General features: G+C 43.3%; 1 protein-coding gene across 1 annotated transcript in view; it reads right to left on the bottom strand.

Annotated features, from left to right (window-relative positions):
- Positions 1-23,938, bottom strand: part of galnt14 (UDP-N-acetyl-alpha-D-galactosamine:polypeptide N-acetylgalactosaminyltransferase 14 (GalNAc-T14)) — a 111,270-nt gene extending 87,332 nt beyond the window's left edge. Inside the window, exons 1-2 of the mRNA XM_028397789.1 lie at positions 23,497-23,938; positions 1,664-1,833 (exon numbers count right to left, since the gene is read on the bottom strand). Coding sequence (XP_028253590.1) covers positions 1,664-1,833; positions 23,497-23,655 — 329 coding nt within the window. The 5' untranslated portion in view covers positions 23,656-23,938. The remainder of the gene's footprint in view (positions 1-1,663; positions 1,834-23,496) is intronic.
- Positions 23,939-25,087: the final 1,149 nt, after the last annotated feature.

Genomic DNA, 25,087 nt, shown 5'->3' with positions numbered 1-25,087 from the left:
CTCCTACACACCCCTCTCACTTTTCTCCATCTCTCTCTCGCTCGCTCTCTCTCTCTCTCTCTCTCTCTCTCACACACACACACACACACACACACTTGTCTCAGTCGCCTTATGTCAGCTCAACAGTGAGTTTCCCTCCTCCGGTGGCACAGCAGATGATGCAGGCAATCGACACAATGTGCACTTACGCACATTAGCACACACATATGGACATGCAGAAACATTTTCAACCACACACACACACACACACACTCTCGCTCACACACACGCACATACAAACACTGTAGAAGCAGCAGACACGCCATGACTGAGGCATCATGCGTCTCATCGTGGTGTCAAAACATCGAACACACTGTGATGTGCGCGCCAACAGTTTGTAGCTTCCTCTGTAAGATGCATCCACAGCAGCACCAACCATCCAGGACTTTAGTCATGTTCACAGTAACTGCCAGAACAAACAGTCACCCAATTAACACCCACATGCAGCTTCCTATCGCAGAGCCTGGACCGCCTGCTGACCTATACCCGCATGGCAAACGCTGGCTTAAAGCTCAGCTAGATGTTTGTCTTATGCAGCAAACCACATTTTCTATGGTGTTATAGCTAAAAAACCTAAACTGAAAAATTGTCCCTCAGCTTCTGAAGCAACCAGGTAACCGCACAGAAAGACTGTTTCTGCTGTGATGTCAGTGCTCGGCTTCTACATTGGCTAAATATCTCAGCAGGTGCTCATTGCTCAGCCTGTCTGCTCATAAACACATGTACAGGTCAGTCAAACCAAGGTAAGCAGACAAACGTTCACATCACATGTTGAATGTGAGAAGTAAAAACATGTTGAACTCGCAAACATCAAAACTATTTCTGACTTCCATACATGAAAACAATGCAAGTATGTTCTGTACAAATGAGATTTGTAAGTAAAAAAAAAAAGATCAATCAAAAAAAATTCACACAGGTTTTAATAGGCTTAAAATGTCAAAAACAACACACTGTACACAGTAAACAAAAAGTCACGGCGTAGAAAGAACAGATCAAAGTGTCTGAAAGTGTAATAGCTCAGCAGAAAAGGTGTGTTACTGTGCGTCCCACACAATCTCAGCCCGACTGCACTAAACCTCTGCACGCTTTCCACAAGTGCCTGGAAGTTTTTTTATCTCCTGAAATATATAAGTACGCCGCCGCTGTCAAAAGTGGCGAGCTCCTTATCTTCACCGCTGAGCGTCTTTCCAACAGACGAGGACGGCGCTCCACTAAGAGGATTTCTATTTTGGTTTAATTTAATTTCTTAGCGGACGGACGGATTGTAATTTGGTGGATTCTCTATGAAAACGTGTTTGGTTCCATAATCTAAATTTGTTTTAGTGCAGATAGAGGATTAATTACTAGCTCCAGGAGCTGCTGCTGAATGCCTGCTCAACTGTGTGCATGTGTGTGTGTGTGTGTGTGTGTGTGTGTGTGTACACTACAGGTGTGTACCTGTAATGTAGAGAGCTGATCTGTAGTGTCATGTGAGGTTTGTGATTTGTTTGTTGAAGCCTACAGGCTACTGCGAGTGTGTGTACTGATAAGCTCTCTTTTCATGCAGTACATTGTGTTTGTGTGTGTTAGTAATAGAAATGCCTCTCCGGAGGTCAGGCTGAATAGATCGAAGTTGTGTCTGTACCTGTAGTGTCGCGTGTCTCTCAGGGCCCGGTTGCTGGGGATGCGTTCGCTCTCTCTCTGGTTGAAGGCGTACAGCGTATACGGGTCGTCGCCAGGCTTCCAGCGCCGAGTGCTCAGGTAACTCCGCTCATCAAAACCATCCAGCATGTCCTCCCACTCTGCATCTGAAATCTGTAAATCAATAGATCAAAGGTCAATAAGGTCCAGAGATAATGATTATATTCTGATCTATGAGAAAAGCGAGACTGTTCCTTAGTTTTGTTGCCTGATATGTTCTTTGTAACGGTCACCAGAATGGATGACAAATGACTGTGAGATTGAGTCATAAATGTCACAATCTGAGCGTTGGATTGAGTTTATCTGCTGACGCTGTTTCTGTGTGTGTGTGGTGTGTGTGTTCCACAGCGAGGGTCTGTTTAAAAGCATCAGGAGAGCTTTTAGTGGCCGTTTTACTTAAAGAAGATTCAGAGGGGTTTTTACTTCCTGCTCTTTGGTGTTTAACAAGATGGATGTTGGGCTGGAGGTTTTCATCCTCTTTGCACTTGTCTTGTTTTGTGACTAAACGCAGCACTTTGTCTCTCAGCAGACTTTGTTGTACTCAGCTGTGTGAGCTTTTTGTGTCAGTGCTGCTGACACAGAAGGACATTTTTGGAGGGTTGTTCATGTTCACCAATCAATACTGTGCTGTATATAAGGATGGCTTCACCCATCTGAAGAGCACTTTTAAAGCTCAGTGTGGAGGCTTCATCCATGGCCATCTCAACAATGCCTGGCTCAACCAAAAATATGGGCAAAGAGAGTAGAGACGAGGCAACAGAGGGTGGCTGCTGCCTCTATTGAGATGTCAATCTGAGACAGAACCTACCTGTTGCCCAAGGCCATCACGCTCTTAGTTCTGCACAACGTTAAGCCTTAATATAATTGGGTGAGCAATAAAAAAACTGACCCTGTATATTTAGACTGTCAATAGGGACCAAACACCGTTTTTGTTTTAGACTATAATGTCTGCTGTAAAGTTTGAAGATGGTGGTCTATGTGGATTGACTAACTGTTGGAGCCTGTAGTGGCCCCTTGAGGAACTGTACTTCCTGGTACTTCCTAGCTTTTAATAAACCTTACATTGCAAGGCTTCAAGTTACATGTGGTTTGGACCATGTGGCGTCCAGAGCTAACCTTAGCACACTTGTTAAGGTTAGCTCTGCTTGTTGTTGTTTCAGTACAATGCTACTTGCTAGCTTTAAAGGGTCAGCGGCTTTTATGACGCAACAAAAACCCAACCACAATACTAGGGATGTCCCGATCCGATCACGTGATCGGAAATCGGGCCCGATTACGTGATTTCAGACTCGATCGGAATCGGACATTACCTCCCGATCAGGACTCGGATATATATTTATCAGGGCTGTCAAAGTTAATTGGGACTCGGTATCAGCAGATACTCAAAATCAAATGACTCAGACTCGGACTCGAGGGCAAAAAAACCTGATCGGAACATCCCTACATAATACATTTTTATTTTATGTATAGCACTTTTCAAGATACTCAAAGACACTGACTGGCATGAAACACACGGTTAGGGCTGAAACATTATGTTCTCCATGTTCTTAACCTTCAAAACTACTGGCTTCAGCTCATTTCAGTAATATATGAAAATCACATGCAGAGACTTGAAAAGCAGCCTGAGATGCAGTGGGTGATCCATCTTGCCTTCAGTTTTTTGTCACTTACCACTAAATGGTAATGAACATACATTGAATTCATCTTGACATGTGAGAATCGATGGCCTGTGCTGCTAGAACTGTGCTGCAGTCATGATTTTTTTTGTGGTTTTAAAGTAGAGTTTCAAGGATGTAATGAGCATGTGCGGAAAGTCGTGAAAAGAATACAGACAATTTGGTGTTTTTAAAAGGCAGGGTATCCGAGAACACTGTGGTACAACAAAAATGTAAAAGAAGAAAAATGTAAAGAAAAACAAAATGTTCTGTATCGTAATGAGTTTCTGCATCAGAGGCTTGAAATCAACCTTAAAACTTGTGCTTGGAAAAATAGACACTAACAACATAGGACATAGGGCAGCAATATGGCAACAGTGTGGCACAGAGGAAACTCCCCACTTCTGCCGAAACAAAATACACAAAACATTATAAACTAAGATATGAAATGTTAATGTAGCACATAAATCCTGCTCAGCTGGTAGAGAAACACACGAGGTGGCAACGACTTGAGAAGAATAAAAACAGCTACGGCTGCATTTTGTCTGAGCTTTGCTTTGAGTGTGAGCAGTTTAAAGGAGAGTATATATCATTTATGAGACAGTACAGATGCAGGAAGGAGTGTGTGTGTGTTTGTGTGTGTAAATGTGTGCTAGGTATCGTTTGAGGGGCTGAGGAGTGTGTGTTTCAGTGTGTGTTTCTGTGTATAATGAACAAGAGAGAGAATGCTTTTGAGGGCGAGAGACGTAAAGAGTGTACATTATTATTCTCTCTCTCTTTTGCTGCATCATAAACATAACACAGGAGCTTCAGCGAAAAAAAAAAAAACCCCCTAGAGGCCATATTTCTCCCCAACGACCACACATTCTGCCATATAGAGGAGATGAATGAACACACACACCAGCAGACGAGGTCACAGTGCTGATGGTGTGTGTAACAGAACAACATTTATGGTGAAGCAGCTGTCTGGATGGAGGGATGCGGGAAAACGACTGACACTCTCCGTCTTCTTCTTCTCCTCCTGTTTCCTCTCCTCTCATTATTCAGCCATACAACTTGCTGATGCGACACATTGTCTAAATGGGGCCATTAGAGGGCTGGAAGTCAGTGGAAGTGTGTGTGTGTGTGTGTGTGTGTGTGTGTGTGTGTGTGTGTGTGTGTGTGTGTGTGTGTGTGTGTGCGTTGGCTCTAACAACTAAGCATGAAGAACAAGAGGCAGGAAAGAAGAGGACGAGAGGAAAGGAGAGGAATCAGAGAAAAGTGGAAAAATGGAAGAAAAGAGTAAAGGAAGCGAAAGAAATATGGAACGTGGAAGAGAAAAGAGAATAAAGAGTTGGGGAGGACATGAAGAGAAACTGAAGGACAGGGGAGGAAGTAGAAAAAGAAGCAGGAGAGAGGAGGAAGGGGTACTGGAGGGAGGAAAGGCAGCAGGGGAAGTGAGAGAGGAAGGCAACAGATAAGCAAATAAGAAAATCAGTGTGGATTTTAAAGCCAGACTTATAGGAGCAGCAGACAGTGCAGAGGAATCAGACATAGGCAGGAGGAAGATGAGACAAGGAGAGTGATGCAGCACTGGTACCAGGCAGGGACAGCTGGTGTAGCCACTGTCTGCAGCTGCTAAAAACATTTTACATGAACGCTTTGGGCTGTACACAGAGCTGACACACAAATAGTGACCCCAGGGACACACCTGCTGGGACACACCTGCTGGGACACACCAGGATTAGCAAACACTAGGGATGTCCCGATCAGGTTTTTTTTGCCCTCGAGTCCGAGTCATTTGATTTTGAGTATCTGCCGATACCGAGTCCCGATCCGATACTTTCAAGATTCGCTATAAAGGCGACACTCGTTGCAAAACCTGTGTGTGTGTGTGTGTGTGTCCAGAGCGCCACGCTAGGAGATTTTAGACACGCAGCAGTTCATCGAGACATCGAACCCAGGACCTCTCGCACCAAAAGCAGCTGTCATACCCCTACACTGCAGGACGTAGAGCCACCCTGCACAGAAGGCGTTAACTTTGAGAGCCCTAATAAATATATATCCGAGTCCTGATTGGGAGGCAACGTCCGATTCCGATCGAGTCTGAAATCACGTAATCGGGCCCGATTTCCGATCACGTGATCGGATCGGGACATCCCTAGCAAAAACCTTATAAATAACACACAGAGGATGTTATTCTATAGGCATTTACAGCAAGCGTGTTGTTAAGTTGATAAGATGTGAAACAAACATGGTGACAGAGGTTGACAAAACAGGAAGAGGAGGTGGCAAACATTAGGACAGTAGAAAAGAGTTTGTAGGAGCAAAGACTAAGAACAAAACATTTGGAGGGAAGAGGAGAGTAATAATGACAAAGATAAGGGAGAAAAGACAAAAAAAGGAGGAGAGCAGAAAACGAAGAGGACGAGGAGGAGAGGAGCAGGCAGCAACAAGGGTGGGTGGGCGATTAAGCTTCACACACACACACACACACACACACACACACACACACACACACACACACACACACACACACACACACACACACACACACACACACACACACACACACACACACACACACACACACACCTGCAGCCTTCTCGCCTCTGTAAGATTTGTTTGTGTCTCGTCTCGCTAGGAGCTCAGGAGTGGCTGCGTTCAAGGTCCTCTGGATTCTATCCTATTTACAAGACATGTCCTCTCTTACACACACACACAGCTTGTCTTCCTAATGCACCGTGGCATCCTCTCAATGCCTCTCACTGCTGCTTACATGAACACAGACATTCAATTAACAAACCTGAGGCACGAACCACTGGTCAAACAATGTGTGTGTGTGAGAGAGTGGAGCTGCCAAGGAACCTATTAATTCATCCAGACGAGACAGACTGATACATTTAGAATCATAATGAGAAACCTGAAGCACACACACACACACACACACACACCTCTGGGAGTCACGGTCATTGCATGCTTTCAGTGGACAGAGGCAGCAGAGAGGTAACAGAAGGTAACCTCTTCAAACAAGCCAACATAACCTACTCTTATTACTACAATGCCTGCGGTATTAATAGAAGCACTAAACATGGTGTCCCACCCCTTCACTGGGGCGAGCCATAAGCTCGAGAAAACTGAAAAGGACAGATGCTTTCAAAAGAGTCCTCAGCATGGATGAACCATCAGTCAGTCACAGAGAAAACCAGCTGCTGACGATCTTTAAAAGCTATCAAGTAGCAGTTAGCCAGCATATCTACACACAAATGGATGGATTCGATTGACAATCGTGGACAAAAAGGAACATCTGGTTGTATCGCTGCATGCCTTTCTCTTATGTAAATGCCTTAAAATGTGTTGCTAACGTCACTTCAGTGCTGTGTTTGTAATTAGGTTAAGGCCGGTTTAGACGACACATTCAAGAGGCAAAGCTGTCCCATCTCTTGCCACCATGGTGATGAGTCATGCCACCAAGAATATATCTCTCTACACTCTACAGAGATACACAACCACAGGAGGGCGCACACCTTAACCACCTCAACCACTGCTGTTCTCCTTGATATTGAGAGTGTTAATATTTTCACCTGGCTGTGAGAGTGACTCACAGGCAAGAAACAAAGAGAGACATCAGCCTCTGAACACGGGACAGCTGCTAATGAGGACGTTGCTCTTTGAAGACACGCGCCGGTTTGTGCGCTTGTGCACAACTGTGTGTAACTGGGTTACCACTACGGTGTTTAGAATTTACTGATAAACCACACCAACCTCTTTTGTTTCCATACCCTAAAAAGTGCCCCAGTCAGATGATGAATTACCCATTATGTCCAAGGCATAAATCATGTGCGTGTGTCTTTATTGTCCGCCTGTTCGTGTGCACCACGTGAACACACATAAACACACACACACACATCAGCCCCCACTATTATATTGTGATGTATCACCTCTGTAACCACTGCAACAAAGCAGCACAACAAGTCTGATATCTCCATTATTTCTCCTCCTTCAATTATTGGTTTGCTTTTTCAGAAAGTTGGAATTATGCAGGTAAGAGGAGTATTCTCCTTCAATGCTCGGACTCATGCTGTGAAGCTGGGATTTCGCAGAGCATCAGTGTTTCTTGATTTCTTATACAGACCTATATATAGACTCCTGATTACCCTCTACATAAAAATGTATAACTGGAAGAAGAAGAACAACATGAGAGAGATGCTGGATATGTTTTGGAGGTTTTGGTCACACATAAGAGGCGCAAAATCAAAATGCAGATATAAGACAAACATATGAATATGCAGCACAGGCTTACAGTGAAAAATCCCAGAGATAAGCATCCGGAAGACAGATTACACAGTGTGTAAAAAAATAAAATGGTGAAAGGTGGGATTAGTTGCAGCCCAGATAGGTCACACATCGCACAAAACATCTCAAAGAAAAACAACTTTTTTTTTTATCCTGTTATCTCAAGTTTGCCAATTAATTTCTGTGCCGCAACGAAGTATCAAAGTTCCGTTATCTCCGGGTCACAACTAACTATCTTGTTATCCCGTGAAACTGCAAACTGCCTTGTAATGCTGCGACTTCAGATGTGCAGATCATTGGGGTGGCATCGCCTCCTTATAGTCTGACAACCAAAGCAGCAGAGACGGCAAACGATTGATCACATTCTGCTTTTATCAGAGTGGAACGTACGCAGAGAGTTTAGATAAAACTCCAAAGCTGGCAGATTTTCATATTTTGATGTCTTCAGATAATGAGATTATAAAACCTTTATCTTGGGAAATAGGGTTTGGTATCTATTGGTGATCATATTCAGTTTGTAAAATGTAATCAAGTAGAGAGAGCGACAGACAGCGGTTTCCAAAATGGCATATCGGAAGATATAATATATAAATATCCACAAATTATGGCTGTTTTAAACCAATTTTTTTTAAGATTTGTCTATAGACTGTATTTATGCCCATCGTCTGTTATATGACTCATAAGAATCAGTATGAGAGGCTCCAAACTTTCAGCATCTGGGAGTTTGAAGTCCTGGATAATCCACCAACAGGCAGAGGTGGTGCACAAACATTACCTCAAGTACATTAAAGTCTTAATGTCATTAAGAGGAATGGGTTGTAAATGGGTTGATAGATCTTTCTCTATCTTACTGCAGGTCTTCTGCCTCCAGAGTAGCATGTGGACCTGTAATCCAGCCCTCTGACCTGCCCAGTGTTTACTGTCTAACCTGTCTATCATAATATAAATATAAGTAAAATTGTTTTGTTTTTGTCCCCTGTCTATTTTGTTCTGTCAACTTTTATTTGTGCCATACACAGTTGTACATAGTACAATGTCTATTTAACCTTTATTTTACCAGAACATGTTCCTATTTACAATACAGACCTGGTGATCCACTTCCACTTCCCCACAGCTTATAGACAATGTTATTGTAAAAGGATAGTAAACAAATACATTAGAATCGAATTCGAATCATTGCAAAAAAATGAACTTATCAATAAAATAAAACCTGTTTTTGTACCAGACTGTAAGCCTGAATCTGTATTTGTAGCCCCACCTTTCACTTTAACTTGCAAATGTGTTCTAGGCCCCGTTCACACTGGAGAAAGTCAATCCAGCTAGAGTAGGATTGTATCTGGATAGTCTTTCAACTGGATACATTCAGACCTATTTTCAAATCTGGCTATCACACAAGTGTGTCCGCACTCAATCCGGCTTAATCCGGCTTGTTTGCGGTCTACCATACCACTAGGGGGCGCCTCGTAAAAATACAGAGTCCGTTCCTGCATCGTGTGTTGTTTTTGGTCCTGTGACGCTCCCCGTGAACCGGAAGTAGCACATCGCTAACCAGCAGTATCCCGTCGCTAGCCGGATTCGCTATCTGCATTTGCGTTCACACCTGAGCCACATTTGAGCCAATCTGGTTATATCCACCTCCATGAGGTGGACTGAAATCAAGCTGGATATAGCCAGATTCGCAGTGTTCACACTCAGAAAAAAACTCAGGATATCAGGATATATCCAGATACGGCCCAAATCCCGCTCTAGCTGGATTGATTTCCCCAGTGTGAACGGGGTCTTAGAAGTGAAGGGATAAACCAGTGAGCTAGAATTTCACCCTTTCCTCCGTCTTTGTTACTGTGGTTATTATCATGTTGGAAAAAAGTATCTTCTGCCAAGCTTCCTGAGCCTGGGACTCATCTTTCCCTTCAGTGTGTGTGGTTATCACAGTTGCTGTGGTAATCCTGGCCAGGTCCACACCAAACACACACAACCCCATCTGATCCAAACAAATTTATTTTGGTTTCCTCTGACCAAAGAATGTGCTGCCAGCATTCATCAGGCTGCATTTATGTTTGTTTGGCAAAGTCTAATCCTGAGCAATGTTTTTCTTCTTGGACACCATCAGTGGCTGACTTCATGTGATGTCCTTTACACTGCCTGGTAATTCAAAGTCTGAAGAGTGCCAGTCTCTTTTCAGTGCAAGGTCTGTTGATGTTGGTACAGCTCTTGTACCACATTGGCCCTGCTGCTCCGGTCTTTTTGAAGTCTAACATTCTAAAGCTGCTTCTGAGGACATCCTGCATTTTTATATTAGTGTAACTAGACCCTTCAGATTACCCACTTTGTTCAACAAGAAAAACATATTAAAAAACAACTGCATGTTCCATAAACAGATTCTGACTGCAGCTGACGACCAGAAAACCAAAATAAGAGGGATAAGCTTCTATAACTAAAAACAGAAAAATTAATGAAACACAATTCTGTGTTTTAGTTTGTGCACTGTAGCTGTGCACTGACTAACAAAGACTCAATCTTTTTCTAAACCCGACCAAGAAATTGTGCTCAAACAAAGGCCCCGTTCACACTGGAGAAAGTCATTCCAGCTAGAGTAGGATTGAGCCCAGACAGCCTTTAAGCTGGATGCGTTCAGACCTATTTTCAAATCTGGCTAGCACACACTTGTGTCCGCACTCAATCCGGCTTCATCCAGCGTGTTTGCTGTCCTCCAAACCACTAGGTGGCGCCTCGTAATATACAGAGTCCGTTCACGCCGCGGTAGGACCACATGTGCGCATGCGTCGTGCGTTGTTTTGTCCCGTGTCGCGTCCCGTGAACCGGAAGTAGCATGTCGCTAGCCGGATTCGCTCGCCACATTTGCGTTCACACCTGAGCCACATTTGAGCCAATCTGGCTAGATCCACCTCTTGTGGGTGGATCTAGCCGGATTGAAATCAAACTGGATACAACTGGATTCGAGGTGTTCACACTCAGAAAAAAACACATCTGGATTGATCTGGATGCGGCCGAATCCTGCTTAAGCCACATTTTTTCCCCCAGTGTGAACGGGGTATAAACCAACTAGCAGTGACAGGTTGGCTGTGAGAATGTGAGCAATTCTATACTTGAACACACTGTATAGGGTACCATACATTTTTTTGTCATTCCTAAACCATTTCCCCCATCTTCCTTTCACCTCTTCCCTCTCCTCCTCCCCAGATGTCCTTCTCCCCTCCCGTTCTCCTTTCCTGTCACTTCCTCTCCTCCTCTCTCCTTCCCCTTCATTTATTTTTACCCACTGGTTTTTTTCTGTCCACCTCTCCTCCGGTGTGAAGTGGTTGCTGTTTGTTTGAAGTCAGGGCTTATTGAGCTCAGGTCTGGAGAGAGCGCCGCTACGTCAATACTACACACACACACGCAGAATACACACCCCGAGACAAACACCTTCTCTCTCACTTCAATGCTGTCTCACCCACCAGAGGAGGAAAGAATACACACACACACACACACACACACACACACACACACACACACACACACACACACACACACACACACACACACACACACACACACACACACACACACACACACACACACACACACACACACACACACACACAGCTCAGTCATCAATTAAGGGTGTGTATAGATCTCTCCCTGCAGCAGCGGTGCTTGTTTGGTTTCTACATTGTTTTCTGTTCCAGCTCATACATCTCTGTCTCTGTCCCAAACACACACACACACAGACACACACCAATAGCGTACACATACACACAGCAATCAAAACTCCCAGATACACTTGTGTATTGCTACACAATTAGCCATTTTCAAACGGAGGATGTTTTCTGTGAAACTTTATCTACATTTTTACAACTGCAGGGAAAGTCTGTCATGAAACTGTGTTCCATGAATTGTCATCTTTTCACCTCTGCACAGCTCTTTTCCAGCCTCCATTAGCATTTCAGTCACAGATCAGGAAATTACAAAGGCTGACACGGTGTTATTGTCTCGTTGGATGCAGAAGCATGCCGCTTTTTAATTAATCACTGGTCTAATTTGCCTAATATTCACAGTTCTTGGGGTGTCATGTAAATCAAACACAAATGTTCCCAAGGAACCTTTTAACTCCTGATGAGTTTAGTTCTCAGCAGTTGCAGGAAATAACACACACTTTTAAAAGAGCACACACACATCCATTGCATATTATATCGTAACACAGAGACATCATCAGCACTGCAATGAATCATGGGAACATGTAGCACAGAATCCTAACTGCCCCTGACCTAACTGCTCTGTGTAGTCACGTGACTGCACACAGACATACATTATGGTGGAACCCAGTTACATAATGTATTTTTTAATAAGCATACACAAACACGTACACATGCATCTTAATTTCCTACCGACTAACAATCAACACCTCGTATACACACAGACGAAAACAAACGTTTATCATCATTTAAACCTTAATTTTAACAAATGTCCTCGGAAAATAAACCTAACAAACCACAACCTACCCCCAAACACTGAGCCAGAGTCCAGAAGAAGTGCTGTGAATCTATACAAGCTTCAGGTTGTGGCCGTTCTGTAGCAGAACCTGGCCTCTGACCTCTGACCTCCATGTGTAGGCAGCGAAGCCAAGATGAGGCAGAGTGTCCCCACAGGGATCAAGGAAGGATCACATTGCATATTCATGGTACAGCGAGCCGGGGATAAAAGCATCCACCATAAAGCATAGGGAGGAAGAGGACGAGTGGTGGAGAGAGGAGCCGAGAGAGAGAGAGAGAGAGAGAGAGAGAGAGAGAGAGTATGGTTGTAGGTGTTTACATCTCAAATTTGCCTTGAATTTAAAGCAATTTTATTACATCGCTGCAAGGCTTTCTGTCTCTGTTCAGCCGAGCCCAAAACTGTAAAGAAAAACAACCAAGGCCAATCTGCGTGTGTGTTTCTGTATGCATATGTATGAGGTGACAGATGGGATGTAATTTAAACGTTACCTTGTACAGATGCACAGTTTACCCTCTCCATATGAAAAGCCTCAGTCTAAAAAATTATGCAGGAAACACCACTGGTCACCACTGCTAGTTTCAAACATTAGTCATCAGGGCTGAAAAAAAACAGACCACTATCAGTAGATGATTTAGGACTTTTATATTATAGAGAAATTGATCTTCTTGATGCATAACATAGTGAGAAAATTCAGAAATCTTGCTTGGATCTAAGGTGATATTCTGTTATCCATATGGTATACCTACTTTAATTGTATCTGTGGCGTATCTGAATTCATGATTGGTAGTAGGGGTGGGACGGTTCAGGAAAGAAATCCGAACATTGGACAAAAAAAAAGGAATGTTTCCTTCCTGCTTTACAGAGTTACACCATCTACAATTCAGGTGCTGCTGTTGCCAGAAATTTTCTGTCTCTCTCTCTCTCTCTCTCTAATCCTTACATATATCCCAGTGGACAGCAGTCCGGGAAACCTGTTTATCCAATCACAGCTGTTCAAAATTCCTCACCTTCTCCCACAAAGCCTACCACCACTGGTGAATATAAATGCCCAGGACTCTGTGTCTGAGTTTGTTGTGGTGGAGGATGCTTAGCAAACACTGCAGAGCAAGCAGTCTGGAAGCACAACAATAATTCACCCTCTGCAAAAGCCATGAATAAAAACAAACTTTAGAGAAATGACAAAATATAAAATGTGCTTGTTTTTTGCCTCTTATTTCTCTGTCTCCTCCTCCTCCTCCTCCTCTCACAAACAAGCACAGGCTCACTCTCTCTTTTGTCAGACCGCCCTAATTTCTATTTTTTATTATATATTTTTTTGATATATCCACTAAAATGAAATAAAATATCATGCTGAAGCTGCAGTGACACACACATAAACATGAGGCGTGGTTAGCAAACAGGAGAAGTCATAAAAAGTAATAACAGAAGTCTGTGAAAGCACGGACAATGATCGCACACACGTACACACACAAAGGGATCCGTTATTAAATACCTTGACAGCAGCTGTGTGTGTTGGTAGATGAGGTGTGTGCAGCATTTAGAGCTCTCAATCTAATCCTCTTCTTTATTGGCCCCAAGCAGTAGGGCCAGTCAGGGGAATACACAATAATATGTGTGTGTGTGTGTGTGTGGCTGAGTAATAATGAAATATTTGAGTTTTCAGAGGGGGTTTGAGGAGGAAGAGGAGGAGGAAGATGCTAAAGGAGCGCTCGTTTAAATCCTCCTGTGGTAATATTGCTTTCTTCACTCTCTAGGCGGAGAGGAGATTAACCGCTAATGGAAAGAATATATCGACTATTAGTCCCAGCAACAAACACAACAAACACAACACTGACAACACTGTGATGATGGCAGCAGTAAATACAACAGACAAAAGTCTCCTCCGGGGCAGTGAAGCGGTGGCGTTTGTCCCTGAGTCAGATTAAAAGAGATACTTTGCAGATGAACGGATGCACTTTCTTGACTGTTTATGAAGCAGAAAGGATTTGTTTAAAATGGTGCTGCAGAGACAAAGAGCTGAGAAATTCCCAACTCCAACACCCAGAATACACTGGGGCTGTTGCTGCTCTAAATCTTAATACCCCGTTCACACTGGGGGGAAAAATGTGGCTTAAGCAGGATTCGGCCACATCCTGATCAATCCAGATGTTTTTTTCTGTGTGAACACCTCGAATCCGGCTGTATCCAGTTTGATTTTAATCCGGCTAGATCCACCCATGAGAGGTGGATCTAGCCGGATTGGCTCAAATGTGGCTCAGGTGTGTGGCGAGCGAATCCGGCTAGCGACATGCTACTTCCGGTTTGCGACATGTTACTTACGGTTCACGGGGCGCGATGCGGGACAAAAAAACGCATGCGCACACGCGGTCCGTGAACGGACTCTGTATATTACGAGGCGCCACCTAGTGGTTTGGAGGACCGCAAACATGCTGGATGAAGCCGGATTGAGTGCGGACACAAGTGTGTGCTAGCCAGATTTGAAAATAGGTCTGAACGCATCCAGCTTAAAGGCTGTCTGGGCTCAATCCTGCTCTAGCTGGAATGACTTTCTCCAGTGTGAACGGGCCCATAGACTGTAAAGAAAGATGACAGGGCTGTGTGTCTGCCTATTGTATAAAAAGTGAGGCCAAAATTATTTACTTAATGGAGCTGCAAAGACACCATCTTGGAGTCTTCATAGAGGCGGTCGGCAGTTGAAGCTGCATCATCACCATTCTACCAGCCCACCGTGTCAAGTACACCACATCCCCAACATTTTGCTTAGCTCGATAGCTCTATTGGCTGCTAACCGTGACGTTCCTAAGTTACTCTTAGTTTGCCATCCTTTTACATGGCGGAGGTTGGGTTACGTTGTTTCATCCTGTTTCTTTTGGGATCACAAACCCCCTGTCCATGTCCGCCTGTCATCTAAAAATGTGGCCACTTCAGAAAATATACAAATACTTACGTTATTGTTTCTCTCCTAAGATCAGGAGTTTCTGTGAGATCTTGGGTCTGTGGAATCTTGGAATCATTACTGCACAAAGCAGGCATGTCACCTAGCCAAATTGTCTAATCTCTAAAACCAGTTCAAATTGTCCTGATGTCTGGTCTGAACATCCTCTAATGTGGAATCAGCCTTAAGTTGGAGAACCCCTCCTGTGCTCTGGGTTTCTGCATGTTTCACCTCAGTACTACTGTAGGAGTATTGATACTAGCCTGTGCTAACACAGGCAGTGACAGGAGAAGCTGGCTGCTACTGGCACTGAGCAGAGAAATGACACATCGAGCTCAAATGACTGGCGACAGGGAAAACAGCTTGTACTCTGTCTGCTTTAAACCAGTTCATTTGTTCCCTGTCGAATCACTGTTGTTGTTCCTGTTGTGTGTGTGTCGCCCTGTTCACCATCTCCTTTGTCTCTACATTTTCCCCAATTTTTCTGCCCTTCTCCTCATTTCCATTCACTGCACCATACTCCTCGGTTTCCCCTGTTTCTCTCCTTCCCTCCTCTTTTTTCTCTTCTTCTCTTGACTCTCGGTTTTTTGACTTTGCTCTAAACCCTCTCTCTCCCTCTCTGTTATCTTTCTCCCTTACTCTCTTTATCCTCATTTTACGCCACACTCTCTATAAACTAGATTGATGGCTCAATCCTACATGCATCAAGGTGAGAATTACAATTTTCACACTGCGACACACACACACACACACACACTACTGTGGCAGTAGACAGTTAAGGTCCCATTCACACACAAACACACTTAGATGCTTTCCCCCACTTTCTTGACATTTACAAAACAATCAGATATCTGCCCTCCGAACATTAAATTCTTGAACCAAATCAAGAATTTTTTCTTATCAATATGATATTTTAAAAAAAGCTATAACTGGAATTTTGTTATGATTCATTGACATTAGTATGCTAAGCTTCTATGACGCCATAACCAAACCAGGAATTATCTTTGAGCCTTCCCATGCCTGTGTGTAAGAGACAAACACACACACACACACACACACATTGTATACTTGGATAATTCTGCAGTCAAAGATGCTTGATTATACCGCATCTCCAACTTTATGCTGATTCCTGCTGGGTTTTTTTCTGAATCATTTATAAAGGCGGAAAGGGATGAGGAGGGGGAAAAAATGCAAAACACTCTTTCTGGAGCTTTTGTGAGAAACATGCTTCTTAATGCAGGAACAGCACGGTGACTGCAAATCGGCTGTCTGTGGGTATGATACCTGCGCAACCGTTCATTTAGCTAAAAGCCAGAAAAACCAGTCATTTATTCATCTGTCATTTCCTCCACCAGCACATTAAGACCAACTGTCCAGTAACATTTGACCCCAGATCTTCAGATTGCTGCATGGCTTACCATTAAAATCAGTGAAAATATGATGATAAATATTAGGGATGTCCCGATCAGGTTTTTTTGCCCTCGAGTCCGAGTCTGAGTCATTTGATTTTGAGTATCTGCTGATACCGAGTCCCGATGTGTGTGTGTGTCGCGCTACCGCCACACTGGGAGATTTCATACACGCATCGAAGTCTCGAACCCAGGACCTTTCACGCCAAAAGCAGCTGTCATACCCCTACACTACAGGACACAGAGCCACCCTGCATAGAAGGCATTACCTTTGACAGCCCTGATAAATATATATCCGAGTCCTGATCGGGAGGTAATGTCCGATTCCGATCGAGTCTGAAATCACGTAATCGGGCCCGATTTCCGATCACGTGATCGGATCGGGACATCCCTAATAAATATGAAGGATATTTACTGAAAGCCCACAGTCAACTTCAATCTCATGAAATCTTTGGTTCATATTGTTTCAAGGGCCAAACTGGGGCTACTTTACATAAACTATCTCTGCAAAAATAAACACTTAACACCTAACACAACAGACACTGGCATAGAATTCACTTGTGTCTTTATGTATCTCTGAATCATTGTACTCTGGATGAGAAGAGAGCAAAGTGGCAGGTGACTTTGGTGACTTATCAGCTGCTGTAGCTGTTGAACCACAGTCAAGTTCGTTTACCCTGTTTTACAAACGAGGACTCCTGTGCCAGAGGCCAGTTTAGTTAGCCAACCTGTGGGCACTGAGAGCCTCATATAATACATTATTATTATTATTCCCTCCCTGGGAGCTGGTTATAGCCGCTCTGAAAACTCATTTCCCTCTCCTCTTGTCCATGTGAATACCTCCTGATAGGGAGCAGGAAGGAGAAAGGAACAATAACTGCATTTCATATGACGGGGAAATGAATAATTTCAACTGCGTATGTGCATGCAGTTTTGTGTATGTGTGTAACTGTGTAATGTAGTGTAGTGTAAGGTGTTGTATGTGTGTGTGTGTGTGTGTGTGTGAGCCTGGTGCCATTGTGGAGCGATTGAGCGTTGTGATACACAAGGCGAGCACGGTGATTGGAGCATCGATCTTGTTTCTTTGCGGAACGAAAGAGAAACCGAGACACAAGTCAGAAAAAAAGAGAAAGAATCTGCTGTCGAAAAAGTTAGAATGCGGAAACACACGGTAAGAAAATAAGCCGAAGAAACGACCAAAGAACAAATATTTTAGCTAATAATTTTGCTCATTTCTACTTCAAAGTTAGGTGAATAAATCTGTGTTTAAGTCCAAACCTGGTGCACCGTTCAGCTGATGTAAAAGGTCTTAAAATCTGAGGTGCTGATCTAAGACACAACAAACTAATGCAGTGTGTTTGTGAAGAAAGCACTGACCACTCATAGTTTCATGTCACGTAAGCAATCAGAGCACAATTTTGGAATATCTATGGACAGTACTGCTGTAATGTTTCTATCACTCAAAGCCACTTTGTGGAAAATAAGCAACCTGAAGCTATGCCTCCTAATCACATGGACGTGCATTACGCGTTCACAGAAGGCGAGTGTTGGGTATAAGCATCTGCATCAGTTGCGGCTCATTCACAGGTGAAAAGCACATATCATCAGCATAACAAATATACAACAAATCTGGCAATCATTGCAAGTTAGATTTGCCAAGCGAAAAAGTTAAGATTAAGAAAACTTTGCTTAAAGGTCGGGTGGGAGATTTTGAAAACTCAGTGAGAGTCAGCCAGATTTTAAAGTAAACACACGCCCCTTTCTCTCGGAGCTCACCCCGAAGCCACGCCTCCAAATCACATGGACGCGCATCACCTGAAGACGAGCTGCGGTCTGTGACTTCGGCCATCATGCACGTACCTCTCTGGTGCACAGAGCAGGAAGAGAGTGACAACCAGCCAATACTCCGCGCAGGGTCCACCCGGAGGATTGGCTGATGTTTTTAGCGTTTTATAGCTTCCACAGATGATTCATATTCTTCGTTTTAATGCGAAACTGCCGAACTAATCGGTTGCTATCGGATTGTAAAGAGAAGTTACACTAATTTAACACAAAGTGCATCAGAATGAAATCTCCTACCCGACCTTTAATACTGTTTATATAACAGATATCACATTTGCCCACAAAAATAACAGCAAAAGACCGTGAGAAGCAGTATCCCAGCATTCTGCATGGAAGTAGATTAAAACCTTTTTTGCACAACTATTTTAGCAACATTCTCTTGTCCCTGCAATTTCATCACAAATCTAAAATTAACACAACTTTCATTGCAATTTGTTTGAAAAAGCTGCTGCAAAATCAGGAATTTTAGGCCGCAACAATCTCAAAAAAGGCCCACGAAACCCTGGAGGGACTGTATACTGTAAATCCTGCCTGATATCTGATTGATATTGCCCTGGGACAGTTGACATTCATGTGTTACAAAGAGAGAGAGAGGCATACAGAGAGGCAGTGTCCTTCAGTATTCAACGAACCAACAGATTGTTTCCTCTCATGTTTGGACTTCTGAAGGCAGAAACTTCACAAAGACCCCCTGCCAACCCGCCCGAGGACACGGGCACACTCCAACTATGCTGCTTCAAAGGCTCGCCAAAGGCCCTCTCAGTGTGTGTGGGTGTGTGTCTGTGTGTGAGTGTTGCTGCCTCGGTGCAAGAAATACCATTTTTCTTGTGTGCGCATGCAGATGAGGGTGTGATCCTGCATATAGTAAGCATTTCTGTGTGTGCAAATATTACAGGAGTACCCTTCCTTGTACAGGAAGTAGACTTGCTAGGTAAACAGGAGCGCAAGCTAATCCTGTGTGGAATGGGAATTTTGAATTAGCATTTGAATAGCACATAGTGCCATGAGTACTGCACGAGTCCTGCTGACAAAACTAACACGTACACATCCTCGGTCCCGGCTCACACACTGATAAACCAGGTGTATTAAAAGCTGCAGAGGAAGCAGTAACAAACATGTAAGGATCAATCAAAGATAAACAGGCTTCCTGCTGGTTGTTTTTTTGGAGGGTTTATCCACTGGAGGTTTCATATTTACACGCCACTACACATTCTCACCTGTGAGTTCTCCAACACAGCCACATTTACATGCACATTAATAATGCGATTACAGCATAATTAGGCCAATAATGAGGGTAAGAGCCCATGTAAACAACATCTGATTACAACTACATGAACGTATGAATAACAAGAGCAATGTTTGCCTGTGTCTGGATCAAACAGTGTGTGCAGTAGGCTTATAAAAAAATGTACTTGTTTAGCTTTTGGGTCACAGTTTCTGCTTCATCAGTGTTATTCTTGATAAGCCAGGAACTATAGGCCATTCTGATAGGAGCAGATGATCCCAGAATGATTTCACAGGGTGTGAAAAACTGGAGGACTCACTTGGCAAACCTGTATCTGGCACGAATATATCAGCTGAGGTGTGTTACAGCATGTGTGTGTTCTAACTTGAAATTGAGACAGTGTGTCCTGCCGAATGAGATTCTCTCATTAGCTTGTAGCCTCACAGCTTCCAGACAAGTCTGTACAAGATGTGACAGTGTGTGTGTTTTTGTCCTCCTCCTTTTGATAGGCTAAAGTGGTTGCAGCTGTTTCAACTGAAGTAGTTTAATTACACTTCACGTTTCATATTCGAGGCGTTTTCCAGGTCAACTTACAATGAGAGCAGCAGCAGATTAAGCTTCATTGGCTGAATTATCAACCATTTGCAAACACCTCCTCCTACTTACACTAAAGGGAGCAACAACATTAAGACAAAGCTCTTCTTACAGACTTCTTGATGTCTTAAGAGCTTTTTTGACACATAGTTATTATACAAGTACTGACTGGCTTCTCTGTGCCATCATTCCTCCAAGCTGTAATCATTGTATTATATAAAACAAGTATCAGGGTTGATACTTCTCACATCCTCTCAGAGAATGCAGAGCTGTGCTTCTGTACACCCCTCGCCCAGCTCCTCCACAGTGGTCATTAAACCCTGTATCTTTGAGAGGTTTATTAACAAATCGTCCTCCATCAGTTGTGTTTTCTGTCATCTCCTGTGAGACAGCCCAGCTTCAAAACACATCCAGGAACAGACATCCCTTCACCTAAGCTGGGGACACACTACACAACTTTCCCAATCTAAACAGATTTTGAAAAGACTAGGAGACAGTAACAGACCGATTTCAGCAGGTTTTTATGACGGTGGGGGTCACACACTTACAACTGCTTCTGATGAGGGTTCACAGACTGCAGGATTCATCAAACCAATAAAGACAACTGAATGCAGCAAACATAGCAGCTGGTGCGGGAATTTGCCGTTTGTCAACCACCAAAACCTCAAAGAAAAAGACAAGGGAGGAAGAAGTAAATAAACTGACGACAGTCGGCTCGCTGCTATCTGCTCGGATCAAGTCGTGGAGGAGTCGATCATTGTTTTCACCCCCTCACACACTAGCAGATTTTACCGCTGACTACACATGACAACGTCCCCAACTAGTGCAGACTGGTGCAGACTTTGCCCGACAGGTAATCATGGGTAACATCAGGCAAAAGAATTGTGTAGTGTGTCCCCAGCCTTAGGGTTAAAGTTAGGCATTAACCTTAACAAATCGTCCTAGCCGTCAGTCTGCCAAAACAAACGTGCTGCTGGTATGAAATACATTTCCATTTAAACTGTAAATTCGAAAAATCATGAAAAAACCTGATGGATGACTTGTTTCAGTATGTGCAAAACAATACAGTCACACTTACATGACTATTTCAGATTCTGGGATGAGACTGCATTGAATATTCAGAGCTGCTCTGCTCAGTTCACCGCTGGCCTCATAGTTGCTTCGAAGCCTTAGTCTGCTCTAAAACCACTGACATGTAAGAGAACAGACACACAGGTGGTCTTACAGAACTGTACGTTGACGCTGTGCACTCAGACCTTCCTGAAAGCTTTCACTCAGCACCTGGTGTGAATTTACATTTTAACCATATAAGTGATGCTCATTTTTTTTTGCCACTCCCTCTTCAGTTCTGCTGCAGAAGCCCCTCGATTTAAACTCTTGGACAGAACATGACCTGGATGAACGAGAGCATCCACAGACATATTGATTTTAGATTTTATAGGCAGCATTTCTATATTTGCGTTGTCTCTACATAAACACTTTAACACAGCATGAGGCTGTAAGCAGCTGAATTCAGTCAGGCAGAAAGGTTCATGCATTAATAAAAGCAGTTTTTCCATCAAAAACAGTTGTCTTGTTGACTTGGATGTATTCACCATATTGTTCTATAAAAACATCAGAATGCTTTATTTCATAATATCTCAACAGATTAAACGTCCTAGTCTCACAATATTCCTATGGATATTGCCAGAAAATGCCAGCTGTGTGTATGCGTGTGTGTTGGTAGCTCAATAAAACAAGGTAATAGAGGCAAGATCAATACATTTATCCCACCAGCCACAGTGAACACACTGCAGGTCTTCTGCATAACAGACAGCCTGCAGTGCACGCAGGGTGCAGACGTCAAGCCGAATTATCTTCAAAAGGAAACAAATCTGATAACGAAGAGGATGATGGGTTATTGGATATCGGAGCACTAGAAAGGTAGAATTAAAATTTGAATTTGAACAAGAAAAAAAAAATCTGAGCACCTACTGTGCTTTCAACAATGTCTGTTTGTGTCATTTAAACCAGCCAAGCAACCAAAGCAACACATTGACTGATGTCCGAGTCCAAAGCTGGACAGAGCCAAGCTTTTCTGTGGGCGCCAGCTCCACAAACCCAAAGGTCTCCAGAACTACGACTGTGGATATGAACTGTTTCTGAGACTCAGATGCATTTGATGTGATCATTTGACCTCCCATCCAGGAGGAACGGGTGGTCATTACGGCGAGATACGGAGACCAAAACCACAACAAGAAGACAGCAGAACAACAGAAAGGCATGCGGCCGGCAGAACATGCTAATGTACTATTGACTGTGCCATAATTCATTTTCTTACTTAATTATTTAGGTCTGACTGTCCCCTGATGAATTAGAATAGAACTGATTTATTCATTCCAAGCTGGGAAATTTCACTGGTACAGCAGCAATATAGCGGCACGCAGCACAGATCTCTAAAGGTAAATAAAACTATATTATATATATATATATATATATATATATATATATATATATATATATATATATATATATATATATATATATATATATATAGTATTATTTACAAGACAAACTAGAGATGCAATTGAAGAGCTAACACTTGTGTAAATCTGTCAGTGTAATCTATGACACAAAGATGAGGTATTATAGTCTTATGGCAACTGTCTGAGCCTTTTGGGAAAATGCGCTCCGCTGTCTGTCCAGCACAGGGTGGAGAGGGTGGAGAGGGTTATCAGGGTTATCCATGATGGATCACAGTTTGTTCAGTGTCCTCCGTCTCCACCACTGCTTCAAAAGTCTCCCGTCTGCAGCCAATGACAGAGCCAGCCTTCCTAATCAGTTACTGAAATTATTAAATTAGCAGTACAAGCTGCTGTCTTAATAAAACTAAACTCCACCAGTGATCTGTCTCATACTGACTTTAGTGGCTCAGCCTTATGCTTCGTAGTGATCATGGTGTAGTGCTACAGATGATAGTCAATCATTTTCTCAGTGTTGTTAGCAGACACACTGAAAATAATCTGCAGGATTAATAAAAATGAATATGACAAATGTTAAAAACTTAATGCTGATTTAAAGGAGAAACTTTAGTCTAACAGAAGGTGAAATGTGGCACTTCTGCGTGACATCTACTGACTGCCCGATTGTTTTACAGACAAAGAAACATGTGCATTTAATACTGTCATTGGTGCCAGGTAGTTCTTTAAGTGCATTTTTTTAAAGATGTGCTTGTTTATCAAGTTAAAAATCAAAAATGTGCACTTTTGTCATTTTCTACTAACTGTGTTGTGGATGTAAACATCATAAAACAAACTAATGCCAGTAGAGACTCACGCAGGAGCCGCGGTGTGTGCGTGTTTACTTCACCTGGTTGTGCGCCGCTTCTCCGCCTCCTCCTCCACCTCCTCCTGCTCCTGCACCGAGCTCCGGCAGCCTCCTCCGGCTCAACACCAGCAGGTAAACCAGCGCTCCCAGCCACACCAGCACCGCCACGGCCACCGCCAGCCTCCGACAGAGTCGCTTCATTTTCCGGTCAGGAGGAGCCGGCGGCGCCCGCAGCCCGCCTCCTGTCAGAACTCCATCTTCTCCACACTGAAAACAAAACAACAACAACAACAACAACAACAACAAGAAGCTCGCGAAGCTCCAACTAACACAGCACGAGCCCGCCCGGTGCCGCTCACCGGAACACCGCGACCACTGAGCACGCGCGCTGCGCCTCGCGCCCTCCACTCTCTCTCTCTCTCAGCGGCGGCTCGAGCGCTTCTCTCTGGCACGCCTGACAGCGCGTGTGCTTCTGTGTGCGCGCGAGTAAGTGAGAATCAGTGTGTGTGTGTGTGTGTGTGTGTGTGTGTGTGTGTGTGTGTGTGTGTGTCGCTGAGTGAGTTCTGGACCCTCCTGAAGGTTTCAATGGAAAAGCATGGAGCTCCACCTGCCGACATCCACCACTACTCCACCCAGGTACAGCACAGTAGAACAGAACAGACCGTTCCTGCCTTTAAAACTTGTATTTTAGGATTTTTTTTTACTACTATATCTCATTTGTTTTGGATTTTAAACTGTTGATCAGACAGAAACAAGTCACCTGAGATCTGAAAGGAAACAGCTGAGACACACACACACACATCTGAACTAACATGAGCTGTAAACAAGCACAAAAACACACAAACATGGTCCATAAAGACAAAGACATGGTCCATAAAGACAAAGACATGGTCCATAAAGACAAAGACATGGTCCAGGATCTATGTGGGCAGCCATTGGTTGTTTTTTTAGGTGGTTTCTAACCATTGGATTGTAAATTATTTCTGCCTAATTTTTGTGTTGGGCGACATCAATTTCTTGACATATAAAAGAAAAGATTTTTAAAAACATTTTTTAAAAGACAGGGGAATGAAAGGAGAAAGGAAGTAAAAACAAAGCAACCAGAGCACATCAGTAAAACAATTAAAGAAACATAATAAGTGTTGAGACAAGAAGTATTCCACATTATTACTGTGAGAACATATTTCCATCTGAGAGTTATTAATAAAACATGTGCACACAAATGAAAATGATCCTTTCTTCTGTCACAGGAACCTCAGTAGGAACGTCTTCACTATGTCGGTGCGCCATCTAGTGTCCATAAACCGCAACTGTCAACAAACCACAACTTTACAGACTTGTTTGACTGAAATTAAAATTAATTCTCCACAAACTTGACACTGCATAGAACGCTTCGTCCAAATGATCACCTGAAGAAATAAATAGCTCACTTTTATGCTCATATTGTATGTGAGAATATTTATTTTTTTTTACTTTGCAGCCCTCCAGCTGACCGACTGTCAACAACCACAGCCGCTAGCTAAATGAGTTTTTAAATTAAGCTAGCGCCTGATAAAGTCAACCGCTACCGACTTAGCAACCTTCCACGTGTCCACAGGTTTGTCTCTTTTACTTACGGGTCTGTCGGGTCTCA

This window comes from Parambassis ranga, chromosome 24 (genome assembly GCF_900634625.1).
Source record: "Parambassis ranga chromosome 24, fParRan2.1, whole genome shotgun sequence".
Lineage (NCBI taxonomy): Eukaryota > Metazoa > Chordata > Actinopteri > Ambassidae > Parambassis > Parambassis ranga.
This window is presented reverse-complemented; position numbering and strand designations above follow the sequence as displayed.